Consider the following 18,257-nt stretch of genomic DNA (forward strand, 5'->3'; position numbering starts at 1 on the left):
TCAATTTTTCCAGTCATGATAGATTGATTTTCATTATTCATTTTTATATTTATTCGAGAACTTACACAAATTTTTTCAAAATCTAATTACCGCTTCCAAATTTCGGTAGAAACTCGTAAAATAGGTTTCGCCTTCGACATATTTTCAACGTGCTTCTAGCAAAAAGGAAAGTGTTTTAGAGTGTTTCGGATATTTTCAAACCCTGAGACATTGAATATTCTCAATTCGTAACTTTAAAAGTGCTCAACAAAGCAAAAAAAAACAAAAAACTCTTCGTAAAAACACTCATGAAACATTGGAACTAAAAATGAATTGGTTCGAAATTTTTCCAAAATATCTCCAGCTCAAAGTTGCATTTGTAAAAAAACCTTTAAAAAAATAAATTGAGGGTCTTCCAGATACTAATTTCGCCTATGAAAGATCTGATATACATATTCAGGTAAATATGAATGATACACGTTCACGTATTTGCTGACATTTATTTTTCCCTTGTATAATTTCGACATACATAAGTCTTGTACGGGATTTTCTCAGCTTTTCAATTTCGCTATGACGACGGTATATTGCCAACGTCTTACACCCGATAATTGTTGGTCATGAAGAACTTCTCTTACCGACGTGGTCAGTTGCTTGGTCGATAATACTTGAAACTGCTATTACCTCCATACCCGGCAAATCTTACGAAAAATAACCCAAGGCTGTGAGTCTTTATCTGAGTGAAGGTAGGCAGAAATCGCAATGAGTTGCCGGCGGAACCGGCCGGCACGCTGCGCGTAGACACGACGACAACGGCACGCTAAATTCACTCTTCAGTCCGATTTGGTCAGGCGCGGTGAGCGCTTCTGAGTGCGAGCTGAATCTGTAATCGGAAAAGGGTCGGCGTGAAGTGCGGAAAACATCGCGAACGGTGAAATTTGGAGCGTTATCACGGTGTGAATCGATCCTATCGCGAGGCCCGATTACATATCGGATATTTTTCCACAACACGATTGTACAATTTTAATAATAATAATACACCATCGTACATCTATATAAAAATAAAAAACAGGCAATCAACGCAGTGCAAAAATCATGCCACTCAAGGGAACGATCAGAGTGATAACCAGGGCGTGTCTATCGACCAAGCGCCCCTCCGGAGCCGATAAAACGGCTTTCAAAAGCGCAACGACACATTTAATGCGAGTCGCAAGCAGAAGCTTCTCAACTACCGGATCGCTCGAAATGAGGTGAGTGAATACGCGAACGTTACACGCTGCTTTACCTACCTACCTGATACGCAACGTATTTCGATTCGTCGTACGCCGAGCGCAAGCGCCCCGCATCTTCGGCTCCTCTGTTTATCGCCCTTCCCGTTTAATACTGTTTTGCGTATTTCTCTTATTTCCATCCCTCTGATACCTGCACAATGGACCTTGTGCGATTAATCTCATCCCATTATACGCGAATGTGTACGCGTCAGAAAACCATACGAATTTTCGTCAAGACAAGCGGTTAATTAAACTTATAAACTGCATTTATAGCTTCCTAACGGAGCTTTGAAAGGCTAATTGTTATACCTACGTAACATAATGCGTTATTTGAGAACTTCCTCAATTCGATCTTATACCTGTTATACTCTTGCTTCCGTGAATAAACTCACGTTTATTTATGTAAATTGTATCGCCTTTTTACTATTAATAATAACCAGCTAATTGTATGTTTCTGAATTTGATTATTCTCAATTAGTCATCATGTTGTTGCATCGTTCGTCTGCGGTTCTTTCCCTCTTCTGTGTTTTCCTTGTCAAGAATACACGACTCGTATTGCGAAACATGCTTAAAAATCATCTACCAGACTAATTTTCAACACATGTTTACACGTATACATATAATTAAATACTAAAACCCCGAACGTTATTCAGCTGTGATGGTTTATAAACGCAGATACAAGCGTTGTATAATAAATTATCAAGAACCAGCGGCACAAGTATAAATAATTATAATTATGTAACGAAAGATGCCTTAAATGATTGCGACACATTCAGCTATCTACCAATTCGTAAAGTATGTTCACGTAAATGAAAAAAAAATGCACAGCCGTGATGTATTATGCAGGTAGACACGACTCGATTTACACACGCAATCCCGTTCGTTGTTGCGTAACATGCGGGCAGCTGAAAATGTTAAAAAGATACTTGTATGCCTACCAGCCAAGCATCTCTGAGTAGCTGCGCAGCTGTTATTATTATTCGTTATTATCTTCCACACATGTACGGTTGTTTTGTAATTTATGTATTTCTCATAATGCGACAGGTTCGTACAATTTGTGAATAAAAATGGGGGCCCCCAGCACCTGGGGGTACAACTGCAACCGGGCGGCGACATCACCGACATATCGGCTGTCGATTCCAGGATCCCGAACAACCTGAAAAAATTCTTGGAAGGCGGTGAGGACCTACTAAAAAATGTGAAGAGGTAAAAGATTTATTAATTTATACATCGTTAATTTAATCGCGGTGCAAAAGGTTCATTTCTTTCTCGGTAGAGATAGTCCAGGTTCTTCCCGCCTGTTTATTCGCCGACGAGTAGATACGGATTTATGGGGTCGGCCTCGTGGCACGAGAGCTGGCAGTAAGTAGATACGGACGGATCTCGGTCAGACTCACGCGAGACTAGGGAGGCTATTCATTCGTTAGAATCGGGAACCACTTTTGGTTACAGTACCTCCGAAATCGCTAGTATTTAGTTGAAATGATTGCGAAACCGCTTGTAATTATTTTGAGTTTATTTGGAATCGATTAGAACCACAGCGAAATCGTTTGAAACTCGTTAGAATTAGTTTGAAACGATTCTTAATGATATAGATATCGTTAAAAATAATCTAAAACCACTTATAAATCATTTGAAACTCCATGAAATTAGTTTGAAACCGTTTACAATAATTTGAAATAGTTTTTAAATTAGTTAAAACTCCTTGGAATTAGTTTGAAACCGTTTAACCCTTAGCGGCCACATGGGGTAACTCATTACCCCACGCTGAAAAACCTAGTTGTACAAGACATATATGTATATGGGTGTTTTAAGACTTCCAACCGATTGCTTCATGTTTGTTGAAGAGTTATTCAACATTTCTAATGATATTTATCGGTCAATTTATAGATAGCGTTCTAAAAACTGGTCATATATATGAGAATTCAGCACAAAAATGGCTTTTTTTAGAAAAAAAATCATTACTTCGCCATTTTTTGATATGAAGGGCTAAAATTTTAGAATTGTACGCACAACATATACCACTATCATAAAAAAATAACAGTATCCGCCGATCATTCAAAAAGTATATCTATTTATTTTTTCAAAATTACTGGAAGGGCTAATAATTTCTAAGCCTGGGGTAACTAGTTACCCCGTGTGGCCGCTAAAGGTTAAGTAGTTTGAAATTGGTTGAAACTCCTTGGAATTAGTTTGAAACCGTTCGTAATCATTTGTAAACCGTTTAAAATTGCTATAGATCAGTTCGGAACCATTTGAAACGCCTTGGAATAAGTTTAAAACCATTGAAAATAGTTTGAAATCAGTACGGAATCGTTGGAAACTCTTAGAATTTAAGAAAGTTTTTGCCAAGTTATATGGAATTCGACACCTGTTATACTTGAGCTAAAAATCATGCACTTGTGGGGAATTTTTAGTTCAGCAATAATGAAAATTTATACCTTGTTCTAAGAAAAAAATTGATGCTATAATTTGAACTGTATAGCATATATAATTACATGTGATTTATTGGCTAAGGAAAGCTTTTTTGATTCTATCAAGATTTCGGCGTATGATCGATATTAAATATGAATTTAAGTAATTAATGTGTAGATTTCCCAATGTTTTTAGTTTGTTTTTTTAAATTCCCATTAATCCGAAGTATTTCTGAAACTAGAGCAACTGTTCTAACTCGAGTATACCAAAGAATTGCTAATAAAAACTTGATAGTAAAATGCTTATCGGTTAAGTTAATTCAACAATCCAGTAATTCTTTAAATCAACCTCCAGGAAATCACTGATATTACCTCGGATATTACTCATATGGAAACATACCTCGCTAAGAGTAATAAAGATGCAAAATTAGTTTCTGACAAAAATTAAAATCAAGGTATTTTACTTTTACAGTAATGCCGGAATTTGCAGTCAAGGTCGCGTATAATTAGTATTACGTAATTATGAGAACGTTCAGCAGTAAGTCGCGAGTCAACATTAAAGGAAAAAGATTCGTTATTCTTCCTCACTGCTACTTCTTCTTCACATTGAACAAAATAAAGAGAAAAAAAACACATCTAAAAATACCTAAGTATTACCGCATCTGCATATTTTAATTTCAAATGACGTGAAAAAAAGTCTATGGTGGTGCCTTAGGCAGGGTGTAATTTGACCGTTAATCAATGGGCGGAAAGTAGGGGCGAATATACAGGACATTCCATAAATCGACTGGGCTGCGACCGAAATTTTATCGAATTCGATCTATTATATTGTTTTACACTGATATTTTGCCACCAAAATACTTATTGCAATCTTTCGGTATTCTATTATAGGAACGAGAGTTTAATGGAGACTGTGAAAAGGTTGGTCAGTATCTGTTTGATTGCGCAGCAAGTGATGATATATACCCGTGTGTTTTAAATAAATATTTTTGACCTCACATAAAAAAAAAAAAAAAAAAAAACATTTCACTGTTTAAATGTATGGCACGTATAAAATCGTCTGATGAGTGAGTAGTGTGGAATACAATATACGTCTATAAAAAGCACCTGCTCACGTGACGACAGAGCGAGGTTGAATACCAAACGTTAACTAACAAACGAGCTTGTTGTGACGAATTGATTCCTTATTCACGTGTGGTGCTGAAAATTTGTCTGTTAATTCCTGCAATGCCCCACGTATATTTGACCACGTATATTTACCTTGAAAATGATTATCTTACCGAACAAAAAATATTTTCCACCCGACTGATTATTATACCCCCAATCAGCATTCAATTTTAATCGTGCTACAGTAATTCTGTTATTCCTCCTGTGTGATAATTAAAAAGTTGTGCTATGGCGCGGAATCAAAGATAATATTTACTTATCAGCCGATTTTCGATTAGAGAAGATTTTTCATCGGAATTTGTTGGAAATATTGTTATTAAAGATAATTATTATCAACAATGGTTTTCTGAATAAAATGAACCTAAAGTGGGTAAAAATTTTGAAGAACATCACCACAACACTGAATCACTGTGATTTCGCCATTATAATTCAGTTTGGATTTTTAACTGTTCGAATTCAATTGACGAAAGTTTAAATTATTGAAGGTATACACATAATTTTATTTTAGATGAAAAAAAAACAAAAGAAAACGATTTGTTTCTTTTCAGTGAAGCAAGAAAAGAAACTCGGGGCTTGAAAAAAGAAAGTTTTGTGTGTGTGTGATGCGAAAGGCAAAAACTTCTACCTACATGTACGTACGGGGCATTCCATGTCAACTCGACCAATGATTTTTCCTCGTCATTTTTGATTTCTTTCGGGATTTTTTATACGATTCTCTGATCTCAAGAAAGTACTCTTGAATTTTTAGATTGTTTCTAACAACCGTAAATTTATTGTGATTATTCAAATATATCTAAAAATTGGTATTTTTGAAAAATCTCATAAAATTTTCAAACTCTTAATTTCCACTCCGATCACTCTAACTCCGGCCCATGATGGGGAGATGTTTTTTAACACTTAAAACATCGTGAACAAAGAAAACACCATGTTTGAATGTTCTGAAAATTCACCAAATATTACCTAAATTCTGTGTTTTTGTGCAAAAAGATTCGGAACCAAACACAGTATTTTCGGTCATTTTTTGAGAATTTTCGGAACCTTGAAATATGGTGTTTTGTTTGTTTAAGATTATTAAGGTGCTTAAAAAAATCTATAAAAATCGCCTTATCATGGGCCGATTTCAGAATGATTGCAATGAAAAATAAGATTTTTGAGATTTTAAGACAATGCCAATTTTAGATGGGTTTCAATAATCATAGCAAATTAACGGTTGTAGGGAAAAAATGTTAAAAAATTCAGAAGTGCTATTTTGAGATCATAGAATCGTATAAAAATTTTGAAAGAAATCAAAAATGACGAGGAAAAATCATTGGTTGAGTCGATATGGAATGTCCCATATAGCCTTGAATTTCTTGACGCCTCCTCTGGTTTTGATCAGGGGTTCTAGCGATATCACGACGAATTTAGATAAAGCACCAGTTTGAAGGCAATTTATTATTATATATATATACATATATAGATGTGTCAGTATAACTGCAATGTTGCGTAATATCGTATCATATACTTGATTTCGTATACGTAATAATAACTTGTAAGATACGCTACATCTGAAAATTATTTTTTTTTCCTTTCAATTAAATTACGTAAAGATAATCAGCTGGACATAAAAAAATGAAACTACCTGACATGTATAAAAAATAAGACTCTTTTTTGGACACTCTTTCACTAGATCGAAATTTCTTTTTTGATTTAAAGAAATACGTGAAATTTATCAAAAAAAAAAAATCATATCCATTATAATGTTTTTGATTAGTCAGATTCTCAAAGTTCTATAAGCTTGGAATTAATTATAATCAAACATTATATCACGCAGTCGGTGAACGAACGTTTCTGACGCAACTATCGGTGTGCACTGCCTGAGACTGTAGTTTAAAGATGCAAGAAAAATTATTCAGCACAAAATATTATTACTTACCGGTAGCCTATGCAGAGGGAAAATTTAATAATATACCACTCGTAACGTGTAAATTTAAAAGAGAAATTACAACTTGGGTAAATATTTCGGAACGAGCATGAAAATTACAACATACTTTTCAAACAGGCATACGATGTCTATTCCTAATTGTAGTGTTATGGCTAATTTAATGGTTTCGACCGTTATGGATGAAAAATTTGTTTTCATTGCTATTTTGTTCTCCTTGATGAAGTGGATTGGCCAAAAATCGGTACCTTCTATTCATTTTCGCACCTCGATTGTTTGCTAAATTATTATATTCCAAAGCGACGAAGTACTATTTAGAAATACAAAATCCAAAAATACTATTGATATAAACAAAAGCTTATATTTCGGTGCTTTATTTCAAATCACTTGGGGATTGTTGAAGAACTGGTTGATTCATTTGATTTCACTCTACGATGGCTCTGACCAACCAATCTTAATGCCAAAATCATATGGTTTGTCCAATTTTTTCGCATAATGGTATAATTTCGTTTTGTCATGAATGCTCTAAAGTTCAAATCGTTTTAAATGGATGTTCCATAATGTCGATATCTTTTTCAATGATCCTTGCTATCGCCTTTTCAGGATAGTAGTCGAAGGCAGAAGCATAGTGCAAGAAGCCGACGTTAACTTCCTTCCCCCAGTTACCCGGATGGACAAACTAGCCTGCGTTGGCTTAAACTACAGTGGACACTGCAAGGAACAAGGGCTGGAACCCCCAAAAAGTCCTGTCATGTTCAGCAAATTTCCCAGCAATATCGTAGGACCGAATGATGACGTCGTTTTACCCAGCATATCCGATGTAAGTGATCACAGCGATGTGTGTTGTGACATTTATTATACCGATTGGTAACATATTCTGTAATTGTTGGTCATATACTATTAACGATTTAAGGCTTTGAACCTTTGAAGAAGTCGATTTGTCCCTGAATCTTTTCAATCAAATTACAAATTTCTGAAACTATAAGAAACCTTGTTTAAAAGTTTAGAGAGACTGAAACGTTTGAGATATTTCAAGTAAGTTTTTCAAGAAATTCTATATTGCTTTGAGGATGAACGGTTTCAACATCGGAATCAAAAGTTTCAGGAAAACAGAAAAAATCGTTTAAAAACTGTCCAGCGATGTTATTAGAGTAATTGTTAGAAAACACGAATGAAAGAACATCCCTTTCGTGTAATAGAAATTGATGTACACAAATTCTAATAAGACAAGCCAAGACATCAATCAACAATTTGAAAAGAGATTTTATAGTTGAAACGTTTGAAATGATTGAACTCTGCGTTTTGTGACTCGATTATGATGTTTTTGTATGCATTTTGTTCATGAAGATCTACACATACAGTCTAAAAAAGTTCTACGAATACTTATTTCCAAGTGTATAAAAGTAGATTTATGAAAATACAGTACAACATATTTGCGCCTTACAACTATACAATACTGTAAGATTTCTTGAACGTTTTTTCAAACAATTTGCCAAGATCTGGTCAATGATTAAAACGAGACCAAATCATTAGATTCCCGCCAAAACAACCAAAATTCAATAATTTTGTAACGTTCTAAGTATGAAACCTTTTCTCAAATCATCAATATTTTATTGAAAGCTTGTGTTATTCGAAATTGCTTGGATTCATTTTTATTACACAGTACAAATTTTGTTTTATTGGTTACTGTTCCCTATCATTAATACGAAAATAACATTGCTTGAGCATAATTCAAACGATTTCTTCCCCTTTTTTCTAAACTTTAATTCAGAGGGTGGTCGGATTAAAGGTCCACTCGGTCATCCTTAACACTCATGTTAACGTCTCGTAGAAAGTTGATTGGGAAGTGGAACTGGCGATAGTGATTGGAAAGAAGGGTAAGGCGCTGAACAACCATGAAGCTGAGGACTACATATTCGGCTACACGATCGCCCAGGACTTATCCGCCCGTGACTGGCAAAAAGGAAGTCGAAATGGGGGCCAATTTCTCCTCGGCAAGGCCATGGACAATTTCTGTCCTCTGGGGCCTGCCGTCGTTACGAAAGAGGCGATATGTGACATAAACAATCTGTCTGTAAAAACGTGGGTCAACGGTCAGCTCAAGCAGGATGGAAATACCAGCGAACTCATTTTCAAGCCCCATGATATCGTTGCCTACCTTTCTCAGTGAGTTTCCTTAAACGTTCTGTGGAAAAATAAAATGAAACCCACATGTCAGGATCATTTCGATCGACTGGATTTAATCAGAATATCGCCAAGTCTAGGCAGTTTTCGAATTACCTGAAAAAAAAGAATAGAGAAACTCGGAAGTCAAGGGAATATAAAAATAAGCTCTCAACATTGCATTCGTATTTTTATTTTCTCACAGTAAACTTGTATCTTTTTCAAGCAATAGGTTATTCGTTTTTTTTTTCAGATTTGTTACTCTGCTACCCGGTGATGTAATTTTAACTGGAACCCCTGGTGGTGTTGGATTTGCACGCAATCCTCCGGAGTATCTGAAGGTTGGTACCACCGTTATTTACATGTAATAAAAAAAATCTAGAACGTGTTACATAAGCTCTATTCTTTTTATTTATAATTCCCGATCAAGTAAAAGATATTGTTTTTTCATTACAGAAAGGAGACATCCTAGAATCGGAAATAGAAAGTCTCGGTCGTATGCGTAACACGATGGTTTGATCGTCGCCAGCAGTTTTAATGAACTGACACCGTTTTAGCGTATATTCGTTAAAATTATACGTTAATCGCACTTTAAACGAATATTTTCATCGATGAAATTTATCAAAAAATGCCCTGAACACGGAATTAACATCTATCACCAACGGATCGCTCGAGAAGCTTTGACTCGAATCAGGTGTGTGCACTTTTTATGTCCAGAAGCAACTGTATTTTCAGCAATATGACGAATATTGGATTCGAGGTGTAATTGTAATATAGACGTGTTGCCAGGTCGATGAAAAGAGCAATGACGGAAAAGATTTTTTATATTAAAAGGAAGACGGAACCAAACGGTTGAGAAGTCGTAAATCTATACCGAATTCAGTGTACTTAGTTGCGTAATTTGTATGAGAAATAACAAAAAAAATTCCAAGGTTCTGAATCGTAAAGTCTTCACCTTATCAGATTTGAACCTATTCCTTAATTCGATTTTTGTGAATTGGTGATTTTTCTTAACTTGCGTAGTACGATCTGAGTACTATCCTATATATTGTAAAGAATTTTTTTGTATAATTGTAATTAATTTTCACTTATATATTACACTATATATACTTGAATGAATCATATGTTAAATACACTATAAAGACATTATACATAATATTTCTATAAATGATAGAAGTTCGCCTTTGTTTCTTACCTGGGGGGTCATTCAACGATAAACTTAAAGATAACATGGCCGGGTAAACAATTAAGGCCAAATGATAGGAGACCGTGCAAACGGATTGTAAAAATTATCTTTGAAAGCTCTGAAGATAACTAATTTGCGATGAAAACATTTCATTTTAATTTAATATTCACCAACTTTTGAGGAGAAATAATGCAACCTCCGAAAATTTCTAGGATACTCCGTGTAAAACGGCGTTAAAATTTCATTGAATATCAACCCTTTTCGCTCTGCAACATTGAAAACGATTGGAGAATACTTGACGAAAATTCAGAGTTGACGAGATAACAAGCGAGACTGGTTTAAATTAATCAAGAGATTAAACGGCCTGTAGATTACCGGATCATCAGTCCGAGGACAACGATTTATTCACACAGATTATCTTTGTCTCGCTCTCTTACGAGTTTTGCCAACTGTTAATGTGATACCGAATTCATTGCCCTCATAATCAATTGATGTTCCTTGAAGCGAGCAGAGATCGTGCGTTGTAAAATTAAAATGTATCTTGAAAATAGATATCTATTCTCACTTTCTCTCGATCTCATCCCAAGCTATACGCCGGACGAAAATCCGTTTACGTAATTCGCACGACAATACAATAATCATTACGTTCAATAACCAACATGTTCGTTTCTGAAACCTCAGTGAATTTTATCCTGCGACTTTAAGCCAAGATTTTTTATCAGCGCGTTGGGGCTCGGATCCCTGCCTCTAAACCGTCTGAAGACTTCGCTCGGATGGCACGCTCCACCGCTTGACAGAAACGTGTCCTTAAACCGCTTTCCAATTTCAGCCTGTTGCTGTTCGTCGCCTGGCGCAACCTCTTGGAAAGCGCTGTACGCATCGGCGGCCACCATTTGCGCCCACAAATGACTGACGATGAAAGATAAAATTTTATTACAGCGTTTCAGGCAATTTCAGAGAAAACAATGGCCTGGTTCGGTAAATAAGGTTGCGCCTTGTTCACAGAACTAATTCCATTGATGATCATTCTCACCTATAATACGCAGCTCCCCAGTCGCCACTGAATATATCCTCGAACGAACAGACATGACCGTCCCTTTTATCCAAGGCAAACGCGAAGTGGTTTTTCCAAAGTTTTTTCACAAGGTCCAGCCAGAATATATCTCTGGAAACAAATTATTTGTCGAGTTGGATAAACAATAACAATTGGGTATCCTCAAAGATTAGTAGTCGGGTGCTAAAAACTGCTTACGCATTTAAATGCAGCTCCAAGTCGAGCCGCGACAGGTAAAGCTCCTTGCAAAGCGTGTAGCCTGCCATATGAGATCTGATATTTGCCAATCCCTCGATTATCTCTTTCGGCAATGATTCTCCAGTCTTGTAATGTGTTCCGATATCTTTTAATGTCGAATATTCATACAGCCTGGTAAAAAAGACGAGAAAAATTTTGTAACACAGTCAAGTTGTGTCAACTATGATCGGCATTTGTCCAATTTGATCTTTTTATTTCACGGTTTCGGAACTGAAGACTTTTGAAAAAATACCACCTGCGACTTAATAATGCAGAACAGAATGAAACACTCTTTACCAATTCAAAATGAAGTTGCTGCTTATTCCCACAGCGTCCCATTCGACGTTTGAGAATCCGGCAACCTCGCAGTGATTCGTTTTGGTTAATAAATGCTGCAAGGCGTGACCGAACTAGAAACGCAATACACCTTGTTAAATTTTCTCAAATGAATTAATTGCGTTGAAAGTATGATTGAATGATTTTGTAAACTATTTTTCACCTTGGCAAAGAGGACCTGAAGGTCCTTGAACGTTAGTAAGGAGGGTTTGTCCTGGTGAGGCGGTTGGAAATTGAATATGAGAGCGGCGAGAGGATTTGTCTGCGTAATGGTGCTCCTGTTCCGAATAGCCACCATCCATCCCGAGCTTTCCTCTATCCGAACTTTCTCGTTCTGTCTGGCGTACGGATCCAAATAGAAACTAGCAATGGGCTCAATTTCATTTCCTTCTACAATGTCGATCAGTCGAACGTCCTGATGCCAGACATCTGCGGTTTTTCGCTCAATGAACTTTATATCAAATAATCTTTCCAACAGTTTAAAAAGACTGGACAGCACTTGCGGCAGAGGAAAGTATTCCTGTAAATGGGCTTCGTTGATGCTGTTTTGGAACATAAACGTGACCTAATTTTTTTTTTCCGTCAATCGTTACTTTGTCAAGCATACACAATATTCAATCATCTCTATTCACCCGTGCAAAGTCGTTCGTTGTTTTCTGCTCCAGTACGGGACATCCCAGAGCTGAAGATTGCTCTCAAAACCTCTGTCATACGCAAACGATTTCAAGGTGTCCAATTCCTGCAGCTGCGCAGGCCACGCTGAAAATTACAAGTTTTTAACCATCGAGTATAGATCATCGGCTTTCAATGCGTATCGTTCTCCAAATTCCAAGTTGGCATTCACCTGTCTCCAACAGCGAGTCTAAAACATTATAAATATTTTCTACACTTCCAGCCATTTTCGTTTCCATGCTCATGTGAGTGTAGGACTTATATCCAAGGTATTTTGCTTTCCTAGCCCGCGCGTCTCTGAGATGTTCCAGAGCCACGCTCGTTGCTACATGCCGTTCAGTCCACGGCACCGAACGCTGGCGGTCGGCGACCCAAACTTTACATCTGAGATTGCGATCGGGACAGTATTCTGTAATAATTATTTATTCACATTGCTGACATTTCCGCGTATGCTTCAGATTATATATACGAGTGGATGTCTGAAAAAGTGAGTGAATTTTCGAAATTTATATTTCAACAACCAATCATTCCACTTGATTGGGTTCTCTTTTACCTAAACATATACAGATCACGGTTCATTTACATAATTTTTCAATCAGTGTCAATCAATACGAAGTATATCTATTGACTATAACGTTAACTATTTCGCTCCGTGATGTTTTACAATATTCACAATAATTAAAAATCGAATTTTATAGCCAATGGGTCGCTATTGTTCATGAAAAAAAAAATTCACATTATGGCAAAGACGATAAATTATCCAAGAATACTGCTGGCGAGTTTGAAGTAAAATGGGGGGTGCTGATTCTGAGATATTGTAGATGTGGCAAATAATATTACCAAGCGAAATGGTTGATGTTATCAATATTTTAGGCTTTCTACTGATTGATTTTAACGAAAAAAATATATACATGAAGCTCAATCTATATTCTTTTAAATAAACAAACCTCAATCGAGTTGAATTATCGAATATCAAGATATGAAATTCAATATTTCACGCAATTTTTTAAACACAACTACTTGCGTACAACCACTTAAATTGTTGTAACAGATACTGCTTGTATTTTACGTCAAGGATGCAAAATTATTATACAATTGATCTATGGTACCTAAAAACGTGTTCTTGATGTAAGGCTGCAGTGTTATTTTCCAAGGGCCTTTCTCTGGTTGCGAAGAATCTACAGCGATGCTTTTCAGAAACTCCAGAGGAAAGTCTTTGACTACATTAGGGTCGCTTACTATGTGGTTAAATTGCTCCGTTGCAACCTGTAGAACAAATGATAAGATCAGTTTTGCCAGAGATCAACCGTATCATTCTGTCATCCAGATCTCAAAAGTGACAATTTTTTCGCTAATGTATTTAATGTATCTAGCATAAATTTCCCTTTTTTTTTTAGTTCTAAATTAGCCTAACGATTTGTTGAGTACTCAAGTTTTATCAAAATACCTTTAATTTATCTGAAAATTCAGTCTGTCTTTCACGTATTTTAAAAAGTGCGAGTTTGAAGCTGTCCATATTAGAAGGAGCAACCTCGAACCCGTTCAATTTTCCCTCCAACGCAAATTTGGAAACAAGTCTTCGCTGCTCCTCGGTCATTTTCAAACTCCCATCTTCCTTGGCATTTTTACACGCCTGATATATCGGCTTGATGATATACTTGGACGATCTGGCGTTCCTAGCTCTCTCGTGGATATTCATGTAACATTTAGTTGGCATGAGGCTTTGATTTCCGAGGTAGAGTGTCTTGGCCAAACCCCACGTCGTATCTAACGGAATGGCGAGATCATCCATGGGATTCAAGACGTCGTTAAATATGTCAGGAGACTCCATTTCTATAAGAACAATTTTCAAAAACATTAGTAGTAAAGATATGAAGTAAAAATATCTCACTAGGTATAAAGAATTATGGCAAAAAACAATTTCATTCACTTTCGATGGTCTCTCCTATATGCCTGACGCCTTGTTCGAATTCCACAGATTGTTTTCCAATCGCAGCAACGCACTTCTCAATTGAGAGCCGATTGAATTCTGGAAATCCGTCATCTTTGAGCAGCGGATTTTTTCCTGGTAGATCTTCGCCGATTTCAGGTACTCTGGTTGAAATTTAGAACTCAGAATGATTAAGTGGAAAAAAGATCAGGTAATTAATCTCAGTAATAACATGACTATTCGTTTCAAAAACTGACTCATAAATGTAAGATTTATCACATATCTGTTAGAAATTGAAAAGGTATCTACTCTCTTTTTGTACTTTTCATTTGCAAATGTAAGTGAAAATTAGCCAATAATATACTATTCTAAATTGGAAGGACTAATCTCTCACGCTTTAGATGTGATTCATTTCATTAATTTTTCGAAATAAGTATATCATTACAACGTTAGAAGAGTTATTTCGGACCATCTACACTGGTTCCCAACTTGTTTACAATACCATGAAGTAACTCGGAAGCAGCTATTTAACAGTACATTCATGTATCTGAAGATTCAATGAATAAAGCTTGATCGAAAAATTTAGTTTTTATGCTTATCCTGAGTTATGGTAATGAAAGAGTATGATGCAATCGAATATTTGGATTTAGAATTGGCATTTTTTACTCTTGGATAGCTTTGCAAGTTCTATCAAGCTTAATTGACACATATTTTAGATACATTATTATTATAGCTTTGATATACATCAGGAGGTGTAAAGATTTGTCTCAGTTAGTTATATAAAAGAAACCAAAGTCTTATCTTTTGTAGAACAAAAAAATATGTATCGTTTGAAATGATACAACTTTAAATGCTTGCCTTTACTAATCATCCGGGCAAATGGAAATGTAAATCGGATGATACGGCGCTTGAATGGAGTTTAGGAACACAGTGCATAATTTCTACGATGAAGAGTGATACTGAGTGATCGTTTCAGGGAAAGAATAAAAATTATTGGAAGTGAAAAAACTGATGTGCATGCAGCTCTGCCGACTGGAAACACTCGGCAGACAGGTTGTGCGGCTGGAAATGTTTTTATTAAGATTGAAATACGCCGAGTTATCGGAAGCAGGTGTAAAAACAGGAAATCGAGGCATCTTCTGGTGAGACAAAAAAAAATTCATCAATTAAACATCGAGCAGCCAGTGAAAATCGGGGCGATTGCATTCAATGACGAAACGGTAACCTAGAAATTGAGATGCACCTGTGCCCTTTTAATAATTACTTACAGTACGATGTATCCGTTCCTCCTTGGGGTTTTAAGCAGGCTGGACCGTGTAAGGATTATTCTTTTACCACAAAATGACACTGCCATGTTAATTTTGTATTTTTATTTCTCGTTTGAATCGGCAAAATCAGTCGGTTTCTAACCACATCTTTACGAGCAGAAAGTTCATTCGCTTCCCCAGAGATCCATGAAACCATGCTCAAAAAGTAAGGTAATATTTAAAGAGCTGGTACTCAGTACGTTAAATTACCGATAGATGGGTTTATTCAATACTGGCGTCACCTGTTGGTGATTTTTTCTGAATTATCATCTACGCTACACGAATTGCAGATCATCAGGGGCAATGTCGCGACATTGATATTTTAAACGTTTATTTGCACGTTCCATCAGAATAGTCACGAGAAAATGATAAAGATCCAGTAAAAAATCTAAAAATGAATACATTCATCGGGCCCCGTCAAATTTTTTGCGCAACAATACACACATTTTATAGCCTTGTTTGACGATGCAACTGTGATTCCGGTAATGTGAAAGAATTGATCTGAAATTGATCCCTGTGAACGAGTTCTGGCTTTTCACCGTTTGTTTTTTCGAGTAGCTGACAATTGGACAAATGTTCATGATCTGAACATCGAGTAATGTCAATGGAATCGTAAATTAACCGTAGTCAGAGTAAACTAGAATGATTTGGTACCAAATGACAGAGTCTAATGATATAGCTGTGATGTTCAGAAGGTTTTTTTCGCCAGAATTTTTTCCTAAATTCGCCAAGGGAACGGTGCGATTTCTCAGCACGTGTATGGGGAAAATATTGTAACTGCATAAATTTGTTCTATCAAAAATATTCGTTGTCCATCCAATTTATACTCACCAAGGAATTATAGGGTGAACATTTTTTTACACATCCTACAGCCGCTGCCACCGCGATGCTTATTCAATGATATTAAGACGAAAGGCTCGACGAATCGAAGGGCATCGGGATAGATTAAAAAACGGCAGGATAAAGTGCGATTGTCTGAAATGCAGGTAAGTTTTAGTATTTTGTTTGTAGCATTTTTATACATTAATGCGTTATGGTAATGAACGTGGACTTCCGTTATGCAGTAACCACAGGCTGGATCAACGGAAGCGAGTAATGAGCGCCGATTTCCTAGCCTCCGTAGCTTACAATCATCGCATCAACACGAACAAGCGTCAGTGAGTATAATTTATTCCTAATTTTTTCATTAAATTTCGATGAATCGGATACGATAAACTGATTTTTTTTTTATTGAAAGAAATAATTCTTCCAGCCGCAAATTTATTTTGGAATAGTGATTAAGTACTGCAGCCTAATCCGATTAAATTCTACAACTGTGATAAGTTGCAGCTCCAAAATCGTCACACAACGATGAATTTCATGCATTCCAGGTTGAAAACGAGCGAAGAAGATGTCTTGGCTGTGACACACTATGACGATATTTCTTCATCTGTAATCCAGAATCCAGGTCACCATCGATCGAGCGCCAAAGACGTGTACTTTTTAACTTACTCTCTCTACTTTTTATCAACGATTATTTTTCACCTCACAACAAAGTTTTTACTCAGAGTAAAACCGTATTAGCCCATAACAGAATGTAGTTTCCTAAATTGCTGCATGAACCCTCATGGAAATAAACGCCCAACTTGGGTGTAAATTCGTACCATCAACTTTTTTCTTATGAGAATTCAGCATTATCTATGAGTTGGGGGTGCCAATCCTACCCAAATTGGGTGTTTTTTCTGTGAGGAAATACACGGCATTCAAGTGCTTTAATTTCGTTTTACATGTCTCTCTCTCTCTCTCACTGCCTTGAAAAAAAACTCGACGGATATTTCGAAAAAAACGAATAGTAATGCCAGCGGGGCCTGGTGGGCCAGCTTGCAAGAAAGGCACCGGTTCATGCCGCCCTTGAAAAGTGTGAACCTTTCCAAACCAACCAGGTCCGAATGCTCCTCTCGATCGTCGGGATTTCGCTGTAAACTTCTGTCAAACATAACGAAAAATGCGTCGCAGACTTCGATAAACGAACCACGGATGGAACGGGACACTTCGATACCAAGGTATGCTACAAGTACAGAACATTAGTGATCATACTTCGAACTGAAATCGCACTACATACTTGTTTAAAGGCTTGGGACATTTATCTTTACATCATAATCCTTTTTTTATATTTGAAGTGTTATAGGAGAAGTTTAACCGCTTTAAAAATAGCTAAAAATAATCAATGATCTCATGTAAACATAACTTTCTTGAAGACGCCTAATTAATACTTCGAGAAAAACCAAAAGCTTGACTACGAATGGACTCAAATTACTTTTCGAAATACTGATAGATGATGATAAGCTTTCAGTGTTTTATTAATTAGTTCTTCGATTTCAGGTCTGATCCCATTGTGAATTTATTTTCTGTCCCACTTCTTAACGGTTCTAAATCGGAACCCAGAAATCCGTCTTACGTTATTCACAGGTGCTTACGTACAGTTTAGATACTACATTAATCAGTGGAATGGCAGCACGAATTCTCAACCAAGTTTTTTCCTCTGGTTTTTGTCGTCAATGTCCCATTCCGATACAGTTATCGTGCACCGAAATTAGTTTATTTGATATTCTTGTTTCTGTAGAAATTGTGAGGTAACATCAAC

The 18,257-nt window shown here is 36.4% G+C and overlaps 2 protein-coding genes across 3 annotated transcripts; one reads left to right on the forward strand and one right to left on the reverse strand.

Moving 5' to 3' along the window:
- The first annotated feature begins 773 nt into the window (after window positions 1-773).
- LOC124217787 (oxaloacetate tautomerase FAHD2A, mitochondrial) lies at window positions 774-10,690 on the forward strand. Of its 2 annotated transcripts, XM_046623846.2 has the most exons (7): window positions 774-1,226; window positions 2,292-2,453; window positions 4,553-4,582; window positions 7,353-7,569; window positions 8,581-8,915; window positions 9,166-9,253; window positions 9,369-10,690. In XM_046623846.2, exons 1-7 carry the CDS (start codon window positions 1,072-1,074, stop codon window positions 9,429-9,431), a joined length of 1,050 nt encoding a protein of 349 aa, XP_046479802.1. In that variant the 5' UTR covers window positions 774-1,071; the 3' UTR covers window positions 9,432-10,690. The 2 variants fall into 2 exon arrangements, with proteins under 2 accessions (XP_046479802.1, XP_046479804.1); XM_046623848.2 differs by lacking the exon at window positions 4,553-4,582 and having other exon boundaries at window positions 779-1,226.
- On the reverse strand, window positions 9,094-15,802 carry LOC124217785 (uncharacterized). The gene is made up of 11 exons (XM_046623844.2): window positions 15,596-15,802; window positions 14,328-14,491; window positions 13,845-14,230; window positions 13,507-13,663; window positions 12,570-12,806; window positions 12,358-12,484; window positions 11,889-12,267; window positions 11,687-11,799; window positions 11,351-11,521; window positions 11,132-11,263; window positions 9,094-11,007 (listed from the first exon to the last, which is right to left on the reverse strand). Exons 1-11 carry the CDS (start codon window positions 15,679-15,681, stop codon window positions 10,776-10,778), a joined length of 2,184 nt encoding a protein of 727 aa, XP_046479800.1. The 5' UTR covers window positions 15,682-15,802; the 3' UTR covers window positions 9,094-10,775.
- Between the last annotated feature and the right edge of the window lie 2,455 nt (window positions 15,803-18,257).

This window comes from Neodiprion pinetum, chromosome 4 (assembly GCF_021155775.2).
Source record: "Neodiprion pinetum isolate iyNeoPine1 chromosome 4, iyNeoPine1.2, whole genome shotgun sequence".
Classification (NCBI taxonomy): domain Eukaryota; kingdom Metazoa; phylum Arthropoda; class Insecta; order Hymenoptera; family Diprionidae; genus Neodiprion; species Neodiprion pinetum.